We start from the raw sequence: 21629 nt of genomic DNA on the forward strand, positions 1-21629 counted from the left end.
GACAAGTAATCATTCACAAAAAATTTACACCATCATCCAATAAAAATATATTATTCTGGTATGTTATCTCAGTAATTTAAAAAAACAGCATAATTTTATGAGATACATATCCGTGATTGTTTGACAGTATAATTTTATACTATCAGTGCATCATCCATTTTCTTATACTTAAAAAATAAATAAAAAAACAAATATTTAAAATAAATTATCAAACATAAAAAAAATAGTAAAACAATAATCTTAAAACCTACCCTTTGTCTTGTCTCTCCTAAAAACGAATCTTCAAACGAAAAGCATCGTCAAGTTCCTTTCTGAGTTTCTTATAGATTATATTATAGATAGAGAGATAGATAGAGATGATAATAACAAATGTGTGAATCATGTTATTATTATTATAACATTATTATTATTATTATTATACATGAACTCAGTCGTATACATACAGCTACTACCAACTAACCCACATGTTCTTTTTTTCTCTCTATCATTTCATTATAAATAACACTTTCATGAATCATATACATAGGTAATTTAACTCTCACAATTCACAACAACAAAATGGATTCTACAGAGTTTCGAATTCAACCGAATTCCGATCCTAACCCCTCATCAACTGACGTTTACCATCTTGCTTTGGATATTGGAGGTATTTTTCACTTTTTCTTTGTTCAATTTTAATGTTGATTTGATTTTCACTGCTGGTAATGCTTGATTTCATTGATTGAATTGAACCGTATTTGTAATCTTCTGATTAGTTTTTGGTGATTTTTGCTTTCAGTTCATCTTTCTGTTTGAATAATTAGGTTGTGTTTAGGTCAACAACTTATTTAAACAGTTATCAAGACTTTATTTGGATTAACTACTTAATTAAGTGCTAATAGCATAATTAATTATTGTTAAGTGTTTATGTATAGGTTATTTTCTTAACAAAAGAGATAATTAAGTCAAACTGTTACCAATACTAATCTACGTAGCACTGACACTTCTGAAAAAACTGAAAAAAAATGAGTGTCTGTCCGTGTTATGTCTGTGTCCGTGTCACTAATGTTGATGGCGGATGTCATCCATAGCAGAGAGCCAAAATCCTTCCATATTAGCGCTTTGCAGCGCCGTTATAGCAGATTATGGCAGAAAAATCCATAATATCGGCCGATATTTACCATTACTGCGAGCCCAAAAATGGCTGGGTATTTCCGCCATTGCGCTCCCATGGCGGATATTTGATAACAATGTGTTATATGACCTGAAATAATGTTTATAAATGAGAGAGATCCTCACTTAATAAGCCGATTTAGCGGGTTTGAGTTAAGTCCAATCTAAATTCTAATATGATAATAGAGTCAATCTAAGATATCAGACAACCTGTTATCAAGCTGTTTGCGTTGTGCTCTCGATGTTTAGTCTTTGTGCGTGAGGGGATGTATTCAGGAGATTCTTCACCTTACAAGTCGTTGTTGTATGGTTGAGTAATCCTGTCTATCTGTTCACAGGATCTCTTTGCAAACTAGTATACTTCACAAAAGACGATGATAGTTTTGTGGACGGTGAGGCGGAGATATCTTCTAGAAATACTTCAGAGAAATCCAAAGGCAATAGGAACCATCCTGTTCTTAAAGGAAGGCTCAATTTTAAGAAGTTTGAAACAAGCAAGATAAATGATTGTATAGATTTTATCAAGACCATGAAACTTCATCTTGGAGGTGTGTACAAAATTTGGTTTCTACATTTCATTATTGAAACTCTTGATGTTGCACTCTATTTTTCTGCTATCTCCTTCAATTGATTATAACTGGTGATAAAATCAGGTTTCCATCAGCAAGAAAATCCTGGAAATCAGCCAATATCTATTAAGGTAAATAAAATTGAAAAACTTTGAACTCTTTATATTATGAACTGTTTGTTTCTATTGCCCCTATGCTTGAGCAGATAGGTGATTTGAGAAAATATCTCAGATTTTGTTTAAATTATTGACCAACTTGAGTTCTCAGCTATGCTTCAAAGCAATTCCTATACCTTACCTATTGAGTTTGTCTCTTGGATGGAGTAGATATATTCCTGGAATCTATATTGTTAATCTCAGATAGTGTTGTGTAGCACCGACTCCCTAAAATGCTATAGTGGTATAGTAGATAGCGGGATAGCCCCTATTGCAATAAAACTTGAGCATAGAAGAACCAAGTAATTGTTTTTGAGCAACAACATAACAGAATGAAGAATAGAACATAAAAGGATTCGGATTGAAATTTACACCCTTTAAAAAGACAACGGTTTAAAAAAGGATTTGAGGACTTTATCCCTAAAACCATAATAGAGGATGCAATAGAGGTTTGGGGAGGCAATTAGTGCCTGTAACAACCCCCATTGCTGAAGGCAGCTCGCAGGCCAAAAGTGCCGCGCTTAATCCTACCACCCACCAATACGCTATTTCACTATTGCATGCTACTGACAACATGAATCTTAGTTAAAATCGAAAGTGTGTTAATTTAATAGTCGGAAGGTAAAAACTTACAGAAGCTTGGAGACACATTTCAAATAAACATGTTTCATTCAACAAAGTATAATATATATTTAGTCTTGAGGCATTTAGGAACATACAAATAATGAAAACTATTATTGTGAAGGCCACAGGTGGTGGACCATACAAGTATGCAGACTTATTCAAGGAAAGGCTAGGGATAACTCTCGATAAGGAAGATGAAATGGATTGTCTTGTCGCAGGAGCAAATTTTCTTCTTGAGGTAGGATCCAAATTCTGCTATTTTATCATCATAAAGTTAATAATTTCTCATTTTAAATATTGAGTTAAAGTTATTATATGATTCGTATTGATATTTTCAATTATTTATTCAATAAATAATCTTAGATGCCGCAAAAGTTTAGCATATATGTTGAGATCCCATATCGATTAGTTTTATGGCCAAAATAGTCCTTATGAGATTTGTTAGTTGTTTGAGTCTTCCGTCTTATGCACCTTGTTGAGAATTTCACAACACAAGATCTAATTTTTTTTCTCACTCTTTCTATAGGTAGTTGACCGAGAAGCCTTTACCTATATGGGTGATCAAAGACAATTTATGCAGATTGACCAAAATGACCTGTATCCCTATCTGCTCGTTAATATCGGCTCTGGTGTTGGCATGATAAAGGTTTTTATCATACAAGATACATAATTCCTATATCCTTCCAATGTAGAAATTTTCTCTTTTTTAAACACTTAAAAAATCTTAGTTTTCAATTCATATAGGTAGAAGGAGACGGAAAGTTTGAGCGAGTTAGTGGAACGAGTATAGGTGGAGGCACTTTCTGGGGTTTAGGAAAGCTTTTAACTAATTGCAAGAGGTTAATTGTTTACTTATTTATTTTAAAGACATATTCATTATCGGTTCTTCTATATAGACTCGTAGGATTGACATCAATGTTTTGTGGTTCAGTTTCGATGAGTTACTGGAATTAAGTTATCAGGGCAACAACAGAGCAGTAGATATGCTCGTCGGTGATATTTATGGTGGAATGGACTATTCGAAGGTATGTCTAGTGAAAATGTATGCCCTTTTTCCTGTTTTATACGATAATACAATTACTCTTTTGTTATCAATTTAGAAAGTAAGATTCTGTGACATTCGTTTTGCTGATATATACTTTCTTTGATTGATAACAGATTGGTCTTTCATCAACAGCAATAGCCTCTAGTTTTGGAAAGGCAATGTCTGATAATAAGGACCGTGAAGATTACAAACCCGAAGATATTGCTCGTTCTCTTCTAAGAATGATCTCAAATAATATTGGACAGGTCAGTTTTGTACTGTGAATTTGGAGTTAGATGGACCCCACTCTGCATCAAAGAAACTCATTTGCTATGTGTCTCACTTTCAGCCTGGAAATGGATTTCGGCTCTTATTTGTTTCCTTTTGTTGATTGCTTTCAGATCTCTTACTTAAATGCCCTTCGATTCGGGCTCAAGAGGATTTTCTTTGGCGGATTTTTTATTCGGAGGCATCCTTTTACAATGGATACACTATCTGTTGCTGTTAATTTCTGGTAAGCGACAAGATAAATAAACCCTCCATCCAACTGCCAATTTAGCGCTTCATAACTAATGAATCTGTTGTGTACTTTTTTAGGTCTAAAGGCGAAGCGAAAGCAATGTTCTTACGGCATGAAGGATTTCTCGGAGCAGTAGGGGCGTTCATGAGTTCTGATAAACATGGCCTCAAGGAGTTATTGGTCAAACAAGATACTCAACAAAGTCCCACCAAGTTATCCTTTGCTGTTAATAAATTGCAAGGTCCACTCGACGGAGAGTTAAACGGAGACGAAAGTATAGAGTGTAGTGTCTATGCGGCTTAGATGAAGCAATCGGTTGCTTCTTCATGAAGTAATCAGTTGTTTCTTCATGATTTGTAGTTGTAACTGAATTTGATATGCAAAATAGTTAGTATCGGTAGAGAAAATCAGAATGTACACTCATGAGTACATGTTATTATTTCATGCTTTCACTCATTCAGCGACGGAAAACTTGACTATATGATATATTCAATGAAAATAACATAATGTTAGGGGTGTATCAAATAACAGATCCCGAGTTTCTGAAATACAAGGAGAAAATGCAGAAAGCAGAAAGATATGATAATACAAGCAATTAGATATAGAGTCTGATCACAAAATGATGCAAAGATTAATTAATGTGAGTAACTGCATACTTTTTTAAGGTTAGTGTTCACTACATCCATCACTAACCTTATGGACGCTCAAGTATGTCTTTAGTATCTTGTCGCACCAATTATTCAATTACTCAGCATCTTTCTTCAGCAGTATTTCTCTTCGGCAGAAAGGCATCCCTATCCATGTATGTATGTTCTAATTGTTTGTTAAGTATTAGTGGTGTTTGTCACACCCAAAGAAACGTTTTGGTGGCCATATGGAGAAGGAGAGTACAAGTGAATGGACACGAGAGAGAAAGAAGTTGTTAAGGGAGAGTTGCAAATGCAGATGAGATGAGGAAAGTGAATGAGAACGAGCAACTAATAAATAGAAGAGAGAAAATGTAACGGATAAGAGAAACGATTTAGTTCAGAGGACAATCATTCTCGAGAGACACAAAATAATTAATGAGCGGAGATGAACAATAATTATTGTTACTGTATTCAAGACAGATGTTTAGAAGATGATGATGATGATGATGATACTGAGTGGACAGGGAGATAATGAAAAGACGTGCCAAATATAATTATTTCTAATGAAAACTGCTTCCCAGAGATCTTAATTGATTATAAGAATTTATCCAATAAACGACAAGATTCAGGCACACGAATAAATTTATATTAGTTTAAGATTTTATTTGATGAGGTGAATTCTTAAGATAAAGAAATTTCAAAAGCATATTCTGATCATGGATGTTTTCTGGTATGCGACAACTTCACTAGGCTAACGCATCACGTCCTAGGATTCATTTTTAAGCAGATGTGTACCTTAACCGATCTTTTACGATGCTGTTAATTTGTACGTTGAGAAACATTATTTTCTCATACCAACCTCTTCTGAGAAAATTTGAGCTTTTGGTTGAGCATCTTCTGAGTCTTTGACTTCTTGTAGAGCATCGTTATCTTCAATGTCTGAAAAGATAATCTTCATATCTGCAAGTATACAGGTAGCTTTGACTTTTCAAAGCCAAACCCATTATTATACCAAACAAGATTGATTCTAGGCCAAGTGTTTCAAAGTTGTATATTCTGTCTGTAGCTTTCATCAACACTTAGAATTATTCTAACACGTCACACATGGGTTTATCCGAATGCATCTTGTTGAGATTTTTTATCACTTTAAGATAGAACAAGAGCATATAAAAGAATGAAAGTAAAAAGTGTCGTGCTTCTTATTCTTCCACAATTCTTATAAGATCTCACCCGAACTAGATCTTATCAAGATTTTATTCTGAATGTAACACACAGTGTTTGCAACCTCTGCTCAGAAGTGCTTAGCCTTGTAGATTTCATTGATTATGATTTTAGAAATTTCAAGCACAATTATGTTCATCCTTTCTATTGTTTCATTTTTGCCGTGGAATTCTATGGTAGGAGAATTCATTGGAAATGCAATTCTCATCAAACATCTTTTCAAGGTGTTTGTTATCAGTTTCTCCAACATGACAACTTCTAACCCTGACAAATCTGAGACTAGTTTCAATTTGTATTTAATTATAAAAGGCCGAGAACACAGAATGTGACTCATTCTTGTGTTAAAGAACCTTTACTCAAGTCCATATATTGTAATCATTAGCAATAACTTAGATATAATTCTTCCCATTGATTTTATACAATCTTCACTTGTGTAAATAAATCAATATGCAGAAGCTCCAACGTTTTAGAGGTAGAAGCAACATGGTTTATTTTAAACAAAGTTTTGAAAGCGAACTCTTCTGACATGCTTCACAAAGAGCTTAACAGTTGTTCTTCCTTTTGCCTTTGAATAGTATTAAGTTATTCTTCTAACTTGTAACCTATTAGGATATTAAGAAGGAATGATCGCATATCTAATTTCATCATAGTCTTGGAGCTTATGATATTTTCTCTTTGTTCAAATCCAAAACGCACAACGCCTTCAGGCTTAAGTTCTAGGCTTTGGAACATATGCCTTTTTCCCCCGCCTTGTGTTAGAAGTATCCAGGGTCCAGGTACCTTAACAGGTGTTTCAACTACCCTGCTAAGAATGTCTGCAACCAAGACTATATGTTTCTTGGGTACTCATAATTTCTCCTTTTCGCCTAATTTTGAGCCTGCTTTACCTCCAGAAGAGATCTCTGCATCTGAGATCCCTATTAGCGCTACGTTAGCCTGATCTTCTTTTTACTCATCTTCTGAGGAATCAGAATCTTCCCAAGTTTCCATCACCCCTTTCTTCTTGCTTTTGAGAGTTTTCTTTTTGGACTTGTCCTTTTGAAGTTCAAGATGGTCGTAATTGAGGTGTCCTGACTCATTGCATTCATAACAAGTGACTTCTTTTCCACTTGAAGCGAACATCAGTCCTTCTAGTACTTCTAAATTTGTTGCCTTGATTTCTCTTCCAGATATGGTTAACCCTTCTGGACAGTAGAGACAATTCATCTTCGACTTCATCAAAATCTTCTTCAGAATCCTCAATCTCTTTAGCTTGAAGAGCTTTGGACTTCTCAGACTTTCTAATACATTAAGTACAATAGATTTTCCTCTCTTCTATGGTTCATCCTATTCAAGCTCAATTTCATGGCTTATCAAAGAATCCACCAGTTCTTTTAGAGAACCGTTGCTCAGATCCTTTGCTAGCTTGAGTGCAGTTACTGTGCAGTTACCATAGGCCTCCATTTGGATGGCATGATTCTGATAATTTTCTTCACATGATATAATGCGGAGTAACCTTTGTTCAAAATTCTTAGTCCTGCAACCAAGGTTTGAAAATTTGTGAACATCGTCTCAATTGTTTCATCTTCCTCCATTTTGAAGGCTTCGTACTTCTGAATCAAGGCCAGCAGTGTCTTCGTTTCCTTGACTTAATCATTACCTTCACGAGTCATTCAGAGAGTGTCAAATATGGACTTAGATGAGTCCTTATTTGTGATCTTCTCATATTCAGTGTAAGAAATGGCATTCAGCAATATGGTTTTTGTTTTATGATGATTCTTACGATCATTATTTTGTTGATCAGTCATAGCTTTCCCTTCAATTTGCTTTCCATTTCCATGTGTGGAATGTCTGTAGCCATCTACTACCATATACCAAAGATCAAAGTCAAGACCTAGAAAGAAACTTTCTAGTCTGTCTTTCCAATATTCAAAATTTTCACCATCAAAGATGGAAGGTTTAGAATTGTAGCTCTCATTTGAAACTGGAGCAGGTGGTGGTGGTGTAGGATCAACCATAGTGTTTCTAAAACTCGTTTAGATCTTTAACTGACACGGTTAAGTGTATAAAACCATAACCAAATTTCTGATGTCAATTGAAGGTACGAGAAACACAAGAAAATGAGGTTTGAATTGGGTTGCACCAAATATAATCTTTTTGCAACACACAATACATGATTAACAAGTGAATAAAAATAGATGAACACAATTATTTTTATCCCGGTTCACTGTTAATTAAGTTACTTCAGTCCACCCGCCAAGGTGATTTTGCCTTCTCAATAAGGACTTAATCCACTATAGCCAAACTGATTAAATACAACCACAATGATCGTAAACACTGTCTTCTTGAGACCTTTGACTAACACTGGTCTCTCAAGGATACAACCATAATACGCTTATGATCAACCTTGCTGAAAACCCTAACAAGTTTAGCTGATCCTTATTGTGAAACCACTATGACCGCAATCACAATCTTCTCGAGGCTTCTAACTAAGACGTAGTCCCCCGAGGAATCTAACCACGTTGATTACAAGTGTCTATTACAAGATGCTTCTAATAAGAAGATTACACAGTGTTTAAGTACAATAACACAAAAGTGTTGATAAGCAAGATACGAACAAAAGCTCCTTGCTAAAAATAAAAAGTTATACAAAGAATTTATCTAACAGAGTTTGTACAACGCTTTGGTGTAATTTTGTAGAAATGATTAGTTGATTTCAAATTCTTCCAAAGACTTCCTTTATAGAGAAGGATAGATCCGTTGGAGGGTAGAATAGGAAAGCAAAGTACGTTTGTAATGTCCTCATCGGTCATGGTGAAAATGGTAGATAACAAGTACATATTATACTGTCCTTATGTCACCCTATAAGAGTAAATGTCACAGTTTATGTTAGTACTTTTATGCTTACCATCACACGCAAGCCGTTATCGTATAAGTCTTCAGAGGCTTCTGATTGTATGTTGACTGAAGTATGTTTTATATGATCATAACTTGAGTCTTCAGAACCTAAGTCTTTGAGTCTTCAAAACCTGTTCAACAGAACCTTGTCTTTAGAGTCTTTAGCACTTGGTCTTCAGATCTTTAGAATTTGTTTAGCAGAACCTTGTCCTCTACATCTTCAAAACATGGGACATAAAAGCAAAGCTTTAGAAGGTCTCTAAAGCTTCATTTATAAGTCATGATCAGAAGATCTTGTACTACCGTTCCTTAGAACTGTTGGAGAAGTAGCATTCTAGAATCTTGACTTCCATTGTAACATAACACTAGTATTCTTCCAGAGTGTTGAGTTCAGAACCTGATGACGTCACACAGATTCTCACCAAATACAGAACCTACAAGGAAAATGTCACACACTAATAAATCGTTAGTGTGTACAATTGTTCCTTAAGATAACATGTAACATTATCATCAAATCTCAAGGTCAGATGCATAAATAATCTTGTTCTTACAATCTCCCCCATTTTGATAATGAAAAAACCATGTATTTAATAGAACAATTTATACCGGGTAATCACCATAAAACTCAAATTCAAAAAAGCTAACCAGCTCCCCCTAAAATTTTTAATACTTTAAAATTCATTTATGCTTTTTCAGAGTTCCCCCTAAGTCCAAGACTCACAAAATAAATTTTAAAGTATATAATGAAATATAGAGAAGGAATATTTCTCCATTAACGTCTCATCAGAGTCTGACTAGAGCTTCCCAGTCATCATCTCAGAACTTGACGTACTATCAGAACACTATGAGTATCAAAACCTAGTTTAGTTACTGTCTTGATGCTAATCATCAAACATCAAAACTATAACTTTGGTTTTCTAGAAGCTTGACCATACACCAGAAGGTGTCAAGCAACACATCATCAGAAGGTTCAATAGTATTGAGTGTGTGGCACACCACTTTATCATTCTCGCATGTGGATGTATCATTTTCTTTGTTGGTCCTCAGACTTCCCGCCTCGTCTCTCCCTCGCGAGTTAGACTTGTCTGATCCACGGGAAGAATCACCCTTAACATACTTCTTGAGGTGTCCCTCTTAGACCAACCTCTCAATATCTTTCTTGAGTTGGTAGAAATATCTGGTGTGGTGTCATTTAAATTTAAGGAACTTGCACCATCCACCTAGTTTAGGATCCATCACGTCCACTTTTGGAGCTAGTGGTGCAGGGGTGTTGTGAAGGTGAAAGACCTCACGTCAGATATGTTCACGGTGAATATTTAAATTTGTGAAGCTCTCTGTCATCTTTCCTACTCTTTTGAATGAATTATTGTCCTTGATGGGAGATGTATATTTACTCTTCCTCTGGTGGTGCGAACCTTCGACGTTAGAGAAATACTCTTTGACGTCTCACGCCTTCTTCTTGGTGTTGCTTTTCTCACATTTTATGTAACATTTCGCCCTGGTGATCACTTCCACTAACGAAAGAGACGTATTTTGGGCGTGAGACTCATTGAAGTGTCCCACCTTGAGTCCATTTTGGAACTCATCCACAAACATTTATTTGTTCTGGGAAACGACCCTGATGGTGGCATCGTTAAACTGGGAAAGATAGTCCATCAACGACTCAGAAGGACCTTGTCGTATGTTGAATAGGTTGGTGGTGGACATCCTCCTATAATAGTTGGAGGCAATTGGTGTACAAATTTCATCACCAGCTCTTGATAGTTGGCAATGAAAGCTCGGGGAAGACCCATAAACCACTACAAGGCGACATCCCTGAAGGTGTTAGACAATTATTTGCACTTCAGGGAGTCAAGTGCTCTCCTAATGGTCATCAAAGTGTTGATGGAGGCGACGTGTTCATAAAGATCATTTTACCCAATAAACTTGGCCAAAGAGGGAGGCTTGAATCCTTCAAAGACATGCCCTTTCTATATTTCGTCTGAGAGTGACTAGGGATCCAACACTTCCATCATCCTCTAAAGGATTGGACTCTTGCTGGCTGTGTTTGGTATTATGGATGTTGTCCATAAGTATTTGATTCTGACAACGTAGTTCATCCAATGCGGAACATATTTCCTCCAGGGTGTTGACATAATCGCTACCATTGGTATCTTCCGGCGTTGGCGATGGAGCTCTACTGCTAACCATGGCTGAGGATGGTTAGGTATAGGAGTTGGCGATAATAGTGATTATGGTGATTAGGTGTGACACATGTTAGTTTTACTAGGGCACCACATTAGGCGTCAATGTACTGGTAAAAAAATTACATGTGTGTGATATCTCTACGATGGTAGGGGATACTCAAAATCTTAGTCGGGTTATAATAGTTTGTGGTGGTTATGGCTTGCCCACAACTGCGAGAAGTCCTATATGGTGTTTTTAGGGGGCTAACTCACATGATGTGAAAGGCTCTATATTATGCAAAATAATGGTGAAGTTGTGATCTGTCCATTTTCTCCCGTTAGGGGAGAAGTATTTATAGAAACCAATTGTTCATAGACTTAAGAAGCCTTAAAAATTATTGACTACTTATTCCTTAGGAAGATGTGGTATGACTTAGTCGACATAACTGATGTAACTCATAATAAAATGATGCAATATATCATACTAATAAAAATAAATTAGTATTAAAATATTTGTATGTGATTCGATTTGGTTTGGATCAATTTTAAAAAATTAATCTAAAATCTGAATAGTATATATATATATATATATATATATATATATATATATATATATATATATATATATATATATATATATATATATATATATAGAATTCAAATAGTTCCAAAACTATTTTGTTTTTCTTTTTATATTTTTCAAATCGATTTGTGATTTTTATTAAAATAGATTGTAACGACGGTAAAGTGAGTTTTAATATAAACATTATTATAAATTATTATTTTATTATTGTATACAAAATTATTAATTTAATACAAATTTTATTTAAGAGATTTTGGCCTGTTTGTTTCAGCTTTGAAAAAATGTTTTTTTTTTCTTTGTATTTTTTAAATAAATTTTCTAAAACCTTTTTTTAAAATATTACAAGTTTTTTTATATTTATTTTTTCTAAAATAAAATACTAATTTTGGCATCTTATAACATAAACCTACATTAATGAAGACAAAAACTTAGTCAAAATTGCAATTTTTTCAAAAAGTTGTATTTCAAAAATGGTTTTTATGAAAATATATTTGAAATAGATTCAAAATTAAGTGATTTTTGAAATTTTGGTATTCAATTTTTTTTCTTCATAAATAGATGAAATACCTAAAATCACATTTTTAAAATAAGTATTCAAACAAAATTTTTATTTGAAGCTTTTATAAAAAAAATTATTTGTAAATTTTTTTTTCATAAAATTATGTTACACTATACAAATTATTTAAAAAAACAAAACAAAACAAATTGGTCCTTTGTATACAGAATTGATCTAGTTAACTATTACTATTATTTTTAGTTTTGATAAATTTAACGAAAAAAAAGTAAAAGAAACAAAATGGGAAAAAGAACAAAGGGTTAAAAAAATAAAAGTAATTAAATAATGGCACGGATGGTGGATTGAAAAAAATATATTAAATTTAAATTTGAGATCGATTTTGTTTCCTTTTTGATAGGATGTTGATTGACGACATTGAGTAATTAGTATCAAATCTTTTTATATATACAAAATAAATTTAATGTCATTGATTGATCCAGATTTGAAGATTAAATCTATTTTTTATTTATTTTTTAACAAAATTTATACAGAAATTATCTAAGCAAGATTTAAGTAAACAAATTATCCTTAGTTTAAGTATAATGGAATGTGTTTTCGCTTTTGAAGGTTTAGAAACAAACTAAATTCATTGTAACATATTGATCGAGATTTTTGTATCAAATCTTTTTAAAAATTTTATTTTTGTATCAAATCTATATTATTTAGTCTTTAATTTCAAATCTTCATGAACACTATAAATAAATACTAAGTAAACACTTAAAAGCACAACACTTAATCAACACATTACAGCATTAAGAAAGAAAAGAAATCAACGTCTATGGAGAAGAATACTACAATGTTACAAAATTCAGAAGTCATGATGATGCAAAAGAAAGCTATGGCTATTGAGAAGATCAATGCATATATGCAAAAGATGAAAACAATGAAAAAGAAATTTGATCCACTATCTCATTTTTCTTTGCATAGAGTGTTATCTCAAGAGTCTCCACAATTTTATACTGAAGATGAGTTAGCACAAATAGAGAAAATCAATCACATTGCGTGTCAAGAAGCAAACCTCCCTCTTATTTCAAAATGTAATGTGAAAAGAGTAGAAGTCAATGATAAAAAAAGGTGTCGTCCAAGTAATGAAGATATCATGTCTGATGAAGAAAGAAGAGTGAAATCAAAGTCCGCAATTACGAGGAAACCAATAATTCGCAAGAAAGAAACTGTGCTATCACCGCCACCAGAATTGCCTAATCATGTCAATAACATGATCAAAGTGTTGAATGGTAGTGATATTAAATATATCATGTGTAAGGAATTGTATAATACAGATCTCAACCATAACAACAATCGTCTTTCAATGCCAATTTCACAAATCAAGTCTGATTTTCTCACAGAAATAGAAAAGGCATCATTGAAAACAAGAGATCAAGAAGGAAGACCGTTTGGTTTAAAAGTGACTGTGTTAGATCCTTGTTTTAACGAGTTTTCATTGTCTTTAAAGAAGTGGGACATGAAAACTACTAGTATTTATAATCTTCATCAAGATTGGACACCTGTTTTGTTGAAAAATAACTTTAAAGAGCATCAAAAACTTGACATTTGGTCATTTAGGGTTAATGACAAGTTATACCTTTTACTCAATGATAACAAGTCACAAGAAATTGAAAAAAGTAAAGAGCCGAAGAATTCAACTATGGTTTCGAAGACAGAAGAGATGAAGAATGAAGATGTTAAAAGAGTGAAGATTGCCAAGAGTATTGATTAATTTTTTTATGCCCATAGACTTAGCGTTGAGTTATATGTAATGTATGCTCATTCAGGAATTATTATTGCTTATTTTGTTAGATTTCATATTTTCTTTAATAGAGTAAACTTTGGGTTCTTTTTCAACAAAACATAACATGCTATCAATGAATTTAATTTCTATGCTCTTTTTCATATGCACTTCCATCATAGTTAAAAATATGATTTATTTTTTTGACATTTGAAAATATGATTTAGGAGCGGCCAAAAATACCATTAGAATTAAATTAAATTTTCTTTTGAAAAGGACTATTCGTTTTATGATAATTGGCGATAACTTTATTAGGTATCTGTTTATATTTTTGATTTAGAATTTAATCACAATTTTTCCTTTTAATTTTGGGACACATTAAAAGTTTTGTTAAAGCATAAGAGAGGGGTTTAAAAACAAGCATAAATATTAGGATTATGTGGTTTTTTTTTTTCTTTTTTTCATATTTCATATAAATTTATATATAATATTTATAAACGAAATATATAAATGTGAATATATAGAGTACTCTCTAATTTGTTCCAGTCAAGCCAGTTCTGTTTATAACAAAACAAAAATATCAAATATAGAAGCGCAAATTCGAATCTATAACATCCTAATCAATCGAATAGTTTTTTTTTAGTTATAACGAACAAAACACATCTCGTTTTATATGAGTGAATTTACTAAAATTCTAACAGAGTAACACCTTGAACTCTTTGGCCTATTGGTTTCCTTCATGGTGTCAGGACCTGCTTCATCAAGTGGTCTTGAGTTCAACTCCCAGATCAAGCACTTGGTTAACCAGGCTCTGATACCATGATCATATATCCATATAAACAAGGCCTATAAAAGAGTGGTTATTTTTCCTAAAACTCATGTAAAATAATCAACATTTTTTGTTCTTTTTGTTCACTCTTTATATATTCATATGATACTGGTTTTATATGAAGAGAAAATTAATAAGGACATAACATTATAAGAGCTAACAGGAATCAATTCAGTTTATTTTTCCTAAAAAACATTGGCCAGACTAGAAGACCATACCTCAAATTGATAACAATAATCGACATGTATAATTTTTAAATACATTTGTATTTATGGTCTTCGATTAAACTTAGAAAAATCGGGGCGTCTACGCTCCATATACGCAGTTTTTCCTTCTTTTGCTTCCTCGGTGCCATAAAATATCAGTGTTGCATTTCCACCCATTTCCTATAATCAAAGATTGGGTTAGTCGGTCGCAAGATCAGATATTAAGATTTCAAAAAAAAAAATCATGAATAGTGATGTATACCTGAAGTCCCGCGTGCCCGTCATCGACTGCATTAATAGCAGCCTTGAGAACCCGAACTGCAGTCGGGCTGTTTCTGAGTATCTCCCTACACCATTTGATTGTTTCTCTCTCTAAATTCTCTAGCTATGCCAAATCAAAACATTGCATTAACAAAAACTATAAGCTTCATGTTAGAACTTGCAAGTACAGTGCTGAGAATTCAAAGAGCTTACTGGTACAACAGTGTTGATAAGGCCCATTTTCTCTGCTTCAACAGCAGAATAAAACCTTGCAAGAAACCACATTTCGCGCGCTTTTTTCGGACCTACCTGTATTAAGAATCATAATTTCTATCTTCTGGATCGACAACATCGAAATGTTAACGCAAACAAAACGGTACTGTTAATTTAGTTCTCACCAAACGCGACATGATAGAACTTCCGTAACCAGCATCGAAACTCCCAACCTTTATAGATACAAGGACAAGATGTTACAAAGGAAAGATTATGTGTTTGATTAGTGCAAATCTTAAATGATTGATGCACCTTAGGACCCGTTTGGCCGAAGACAGCGTTATCTGCTGCGATGGTTAGATCACAAACCATATGCAATACATGTCCTCCTCCAACAGCATACCCTGCAACCTGTTTTAGTGTTAGCTAAAAATATGAATATAACAAGAATATCAAAGATGTAAGGAGAGTACCATTGCAATCACTGGTTTCGGAAGGCGGCGAATCTGAACCTGTAATAGGAGAAAAGAATGAAGATAAATACCAAAGGGACTATTGGTTTTTTTTTCAACAACTTGAATTGAAAATTTTCTCATTACAAATCATGGAAAAGTGGATTGTGATATTGCGGTGGAGAAACTATATTGACTAATGTTTACGGGATAAACTTCCTTTTCATAAATTTGAAAGACTAAATTAACCGATACTTATAATTTGGAGGACGAAAATGATAGTTTACTCGAACAGCATTATTCCATTGAAAAGAAAGCCGCAAAAAGCCCGAAAAGAGATAACTCGAGTAAAGATCACTTCCATTCACCTAAAAAGAAACATCAGGAATGAATTGATATATGTACCTGCAAGTCTAACACATTAAGGCGACCAAAATTTTCATGATCAGAATAACCATCTTCAGTCCTCAAGGCTTGGTCACCACCACTACAAAATGCATCGGTTCCCTACATCACCAATATGTCATTAAAATCAATCAATTCTATATTACTTATCAGTAGTTTCTCAGTGACAAACTACAATGGAAAATCACAAATATATGTTAGTAGCAATATTTTGAAAATTGAACCGGCACCGAACCAAAAAGACATATTATCGGTCATATTATTATTAACCGATTTAAACAGTTTGAACCAGGACAAAACTGCAATCGGCCGAATGTATGTAGCTAAACATGTATGTATATACATACCTTTCCAGTGAGAATGATGACGCCAACAGAAGGATCATCTCTAGCATCATTGAAAGCACGAATAAGCTCCTTAACTGTGTGAGGTCGAAAGGCATTTCTTCTCTCTGGCCTATTAATACTTATCTGCAACGTTCAACCATGGTATTAAATTGCAGACCGCATCGGACTGCAATTGCAGTGTGATTTGAAATCATGCATCTTTCTACATTATGAACCACATTAGAATCCTTCAAAACTCAAAATTTAGAACCCAAAACTCAATTTACTTCTAAAAAAATCTTAACATCAAGTGTTTTAAACGGTGTATTTCAAACTTTTTTCAATCAAAATTTATACCGCAATGCACATCGCAGCCGCGCAATGACTGCAGTCGCAATAGCAATTTAAAACCATGCATTAAACCCAATATTGTCAAAATTGAATAGAAAAAGAAAAGAGGTTAAACCCTAAATTATACAATTGCTTAATTATTTCTAAATTGATTATGGACATTTCATAAGTTGTTTTTATAAACTCATTCAAACAATCTAACAAGTGATTATTCTAATAGATACCAAACACGCTTTAGTAATACTTAGAGTAACTAAATTCTATAATTACTAACAAAAAGTGAATAAAAAACAACATTTGAGAAACTGCTAAGCTACCTTTGCTATTCCTTCACCAACGGATTTCTCGTAAACAATGTCAGTGAAATCCCTTCCTTCATCATCAGAAGCAACAACCCTCCAAGCAACTTCGTTCGAGGGAACATTTCCGTGAACACGTTGGTAGGTATCATTTTTTGTGGAGCTTGAAGTGTGGTGCAAGGAAATGAGTTGAGGTTGTGGTGGTGGTGTTGGAGTGGGAAGGAGGTGGTTGGTTACAGAGGTGACTCTTCTGAGTACCGTTTCGATGTCTTCCATTGGAGATAAGAGCTATGGGAAATAGAAGTTGTTGTAAAGCAATGGCATATTGAAGATGATGATGATTGGAGATTGATGAAATTTGTCTGGTAGGATGTGGATAAGATAAGGTGAAACTGTGTTTGTTAGCAATCATAGTTGAAATAATTTTAAGTTGAAATTATATTTTCAAATGTAATTATATTTTGGCTTAATATATTTTTATCCTTAATGTATTTTTATCCTTGTAAGCTAGTGAATTTTTTTTTTTTATTATTTTCATTCTTGTAAATTATTATTTTTATTTGAGTTTCTATATCTTATTTTGTTTTGAAGTTTAATCCTTAAAGCTAAAATCTGCAGGAAAATTTGTATGTTTTCTATAGATTTTTCTGCGAAAATTTCTGCAGATTTTAATTTTAGGGACTAAAACGAACGCGAAAGTGAAATATAGGGACTCATACAAAAAAAAGTTACAGAAACGAAAATAAAAAACTCGCTAACTTACAAGACTAAAAATACATTTAAGTTTTTTTTATATATAAATGTTTATTTAAGTTGAAACTGTATTTTGTTTACATCTACACTTATGTTGAATTATTATTTTCAAATACAATTTATTATTATTTTTATTGATTATCTGTGATTAATTTTATTTTGTGGGGAAAAATATGATTTATCATTTTTTACAATGATAATACAAATCTAAAATCTAAAACATGAATAGTGTATTTTTTTTTTAAGAAGAGAGTGAGAAGTACATAGGGTAAGATATCATATTTGTGTCTTGAAATAGCTTATAAAGACTTCTTTATATAGAGAACAAATTTGACCAAAAATGAAATAATTCATGGGCGATGTCGCTCTCTAACAGATTAGCATGTGAGTTAATCAATTAGAATGAACTAATTATAAATCATGTTAATCAAATTCGGAGCCTAATCGATTAAGAGAATCGTAATCGATTAAAGAGTGAGATTCCACCTTTCTAACCAATTAGATAGTGTCCAGAAATAATTTTAAGAAAGCTTTTGAAATAGATGAAGTTTGTAAAATCATTTTGAGTGTGTGTACTTTGTTTTAGTACTTCGAAAACTACTCACGCTTAATTACATGTTATTGTTCTTAAATAGACAAATTACAATCAATCACATGATCACGAACTTTCACAATTACACCAAAACCTTATTAGCTCCACCTTTTAATAACTTCATTCTTTTCTACTTTGATAATGATCATGATTAACTTAGCAGCTTAGCTTTCCTGTCTTATCATCATTAATACCATAAATAGTATTGTCATACCTTGCACATCCCATAGAACCACAAAAAATTCATGTATAAAAATATAAAGATTTGTTAATGTATGTAATAGATTAATTTCGTGATCCATTTTTCAATTTCTTATTGAACTTATTCTGAGCCGCCCAAAGGCTCGAGGAACTAGGACCTAACTTAATGTTAACCCACTCCAAAGGACCTAAGGTATATAAAGTTATCTCACACGAAATGTAATGTACATTTTCTAATCTTCATTTTTCACTACAGTCGTGTTGATTTCTAAATTGACTTCGGAGTTAGAGGGCTAACCTTACAGGCCCACCCCCGCGCGCGCCGTACTAGAGGTCAACATTATCGGTTCAGGATTTCTCATCATTAAAATATGCATATTTCTTGTTCTAGAACTGAACAATGGCGGCTTGTGTGGGAACAACTTCTGATTTGTGTGAAATTCCACTAACAAATCACCTTCGATCCAAAACCAGATATCTATTGAAAACACTAGAGTGGAAGTAGTAACTCTATTATCCGTGTCAAGGAGATCGGCCAAATCTCCTGATTCAATCCTCCATCAATTATCATCTATCGACGACATCTGTAGTGCAACGACATCCAATATCAATCCGCCACAAGAGTGCCTTTCACCAACGACAAGTATAGACGGTTAAGCATAAAGATACAAACTTAAGTATTAGGGCTTGATGGACTTGACTATCTGATGAGTAAAATCAAATAGAATGTAACAAAAGTCTTATCTCAAACTACTCAAGCAAGTGTCGACAAAAGAGAAAGCATTTGACAAAATCTTGAAGTGATAAGGACCCTCTTAAATTATGAGTGAGTGAACAAATTGTAAAGTATAAGAGTTGTATCGTAAAAGTGCATGCTAACGCGTTGACACGCTAAAATTTATTTTCAAACTGTTTTTACTTGGTCTGGTTGTGGTAAAATAATTAATTAAAAATAAATTAAATTAATATAGTAACTAACATTTGCAACCATTTATTCATGATATAGTTGACAAAATTGACATAAATTCATAAAATTATTGAAAATTTTATTTGATAATAGTTGCGAATAAACTTTAAATTTTATTTAAGACTAAAAACAAATACACATCTTTAACGATTTAAAATTAAATATCTAAACTAAAGACAAGTATAAAATACATAAGAATAAAGAATCCACTCTCTATTTATTTAAATTTGCAAAACTATATTTGAGATGTCATTCTCAATTTACCAATACGTATTTTTTTTAAAATAAAATACATTTTTTTATATGTGATTAATTCATATCATTGTATCAATTATAATTTATAATAAATTTTTGTAGTATAAATTTATTAATAATGTTTTTATAAAAATAAATTTTTAACATATTTAAAATTCAATAGAAAACAAGAAATTAATTTTCAAGCACGTGGTATTTTAATTTATCAATAAATTAAAGAGGAAAACTAACAACACTCTCTTTTCAACATTTTTTTATCACTCGTTTTTTTAATAGTTGAAACACATATGAGTCCTACCACTTTATGTGAGATCCATTTTTAAAATGAGGAACCCACATATGTTTCATAAGAGAGTGAATGTTGAAAAGAGTGTTAAAAAGAGAGTGCTCTTAGTAGAAATAACTTGTTTATAAGGTTTCGGGTAAAAAAATATCCTAAAACTTTGTTAATTCTGTTCAAAATTATTACACTACTAAAAGGACTTATAAATAAACAACAAATGTCGTGCTTAAAATCTTCCTCCATATCAAATTATCTTACAAATGTCATTTGCTTATTGGTCTAATTAATCAACTTTTCTCTCTAACACATATTTTCTCTCTTAATTAAAATTTCAAATTTTTATCACATTTTTTTTCACACATTATTACTTTCATTTTAATTTTTTCTCTATTTATTTATTTTCACTAAAAATATTAATAACCTATTTTTTAAATAATAAAAAATTTATTTATTTCACGGGTAACTATCAATACAATATGTATTTTATTTTAATCAATCATTATTTTAATTTTAGAGACAAAATCTTTATTTTTTTTACTTTCTCCATCTCACGATTAATTTTTTTTCTTTTTATATAATTATTGTTTATTTTACAATTAATCGTAACGAATAATTTTTTTTATTTTACAGATATTTATCAACACAATATCTATTTTATTTTAACAACAATTATTTTTATTTGAGAGACAATTTTTATTTTCAAAAGTTAGAATTTCATTTTTTTCCTCCATATCACGGGTCCTTTTTTTTTATATGATTATTTAATACAATTAAATTTATATTATTATTATTCATTTATAATTAAAATCATTTATTTTAAATTTACCCTGTCTAAATATATTTTATATATAAAATAAATTTACATGAATATTTTCCTAGGTTTTTGATAGAAAAATGAAAATGTTCAGTTTTAGTCTTTTAGATATTGTTACGCATAATGGTGAATTCAAATAAATTGTTCTAGGACGGTTAATTGTTGGGATACCGGTAAAATTTCCCAATGTTCAACAAGCGTGCCCCAATTCAAAGGCAACCTCCCCTCTTTCGAACAAGCGTACACCATATGTGAAGAAGATCTCAAAGATAAGACCCAATTCACTTTTCTCAGTTAGGTGTTCTTTCTTTTGATCCTATCTTCATTGGAATACAAGTATTCTAGATTTTTCTTAACATGCAACATTCATGTTTTATTGTCTTCCGCGTTTAGTTGTTTATACATGCTTAATTCTTTTGATCATTAAAAAGCATTTGTATTAGGTCTGTATATAGTTTCTAGCAGATGAATAGATAGTGATGTTAGTTAAACTGATTTCTTAGGTCTGTTTATAACCAAAAATATATGCAAAGTCTCCTTTTCTCTATATACTCATCAGTATTATATGCTCTTTTCCGGTAGAAATAAGATATCCTCTGGATGCAATTGCAAAGACTAATC

General features: G+C 32.4%; 3 protein-coding genes across 3 annotated transcripts; 2 read left to right on the plus strand and 1 right to left on the minus strand.

The window, feature by feature from the left end:
* Nucleotides 1-294: 294 nt before the first annotated feature.
* LOC131620542 (pantothenate kinase 1-like) lies at nt 295-4489 on the plus strand. The gene is made up of 10 exons (XM_058891655.1): nt 295-646; nt 1491-1700; nt 1806-1852; nt 2622-2738; nt 3027-3146; nt 3245-3339; nt 3432-3525; nt 3659-3790; nt 3926-4038; nt 4122-4489. The coding sequence occupies exons 1-10, from the start codon at nt 559-561 to the stop codon at nt 4345-4347; spliced, it is 1242 nt and encodes a 413-aa protein (XP_058747638.1). The 5' UTR covers nt 295-558; the 3' UTR covers nt 4348-4489.
* An 8364-nt stretch (nt 4490-12853) lies between these two features.
* On the plus strand, nt 12854-13792 carry LOC131619010 (B3 domain-containing protein At2g31720-like). Its single transcript, XM_058890153.1, has one exon. It carries the CDS (start codon nt 12854-12856, stop codon nt 13790-13792), a length of 939 nt encoding a protein of 312 aa, XP_058746136.1.
* Nucleotides 13793-14755: 963 nt separating this feature from the next.
* LOC131617202 (1,4-dihydroxy-2-naphthoyl-CoA synthase, peroxisomal-like) lies at nt 14756-17539 on the minus strand. The gene is made up of 9 exons (XM_058888545.1): nt 17162-17539; nt 16515-16637; nt 16168-16269; nt 15784-15822; nt 15623-15721; nt 15496-15543; nt 15311-15406; nt 15099-15221; nt 14756-15016 (listed from the first exon to the last, which is right to left on the minus strand). The coding sequence occupies exons 1-9, from the start codon at nt 17417-17419 to the stop codon at nt 14900-14902; spliced, it is 1005 nt and encodes a 334-aa protein (XP_058744528.1). The 5' UTR covers nt 17420-17539; the 3' UTR covers nt 14756-14899.
* Nucleotides 17540-21629: the final 4090 nt, after the last annotated feature.

Source organism: Vicia villosa, linkage group LG7 (genome assembly GCF_029867415.1).
Source record: "Vicia villosa cultivar HV-30 ecotype Madison, WI linkage group LG7, Vvil1.0, whole genome shotgun sequence".
NCBI lineage: Eukaryota > Viridiplantae > Streptophyta > Magnoliopsida > Fabales > Fabaceae > Vicia > Vicia villosa.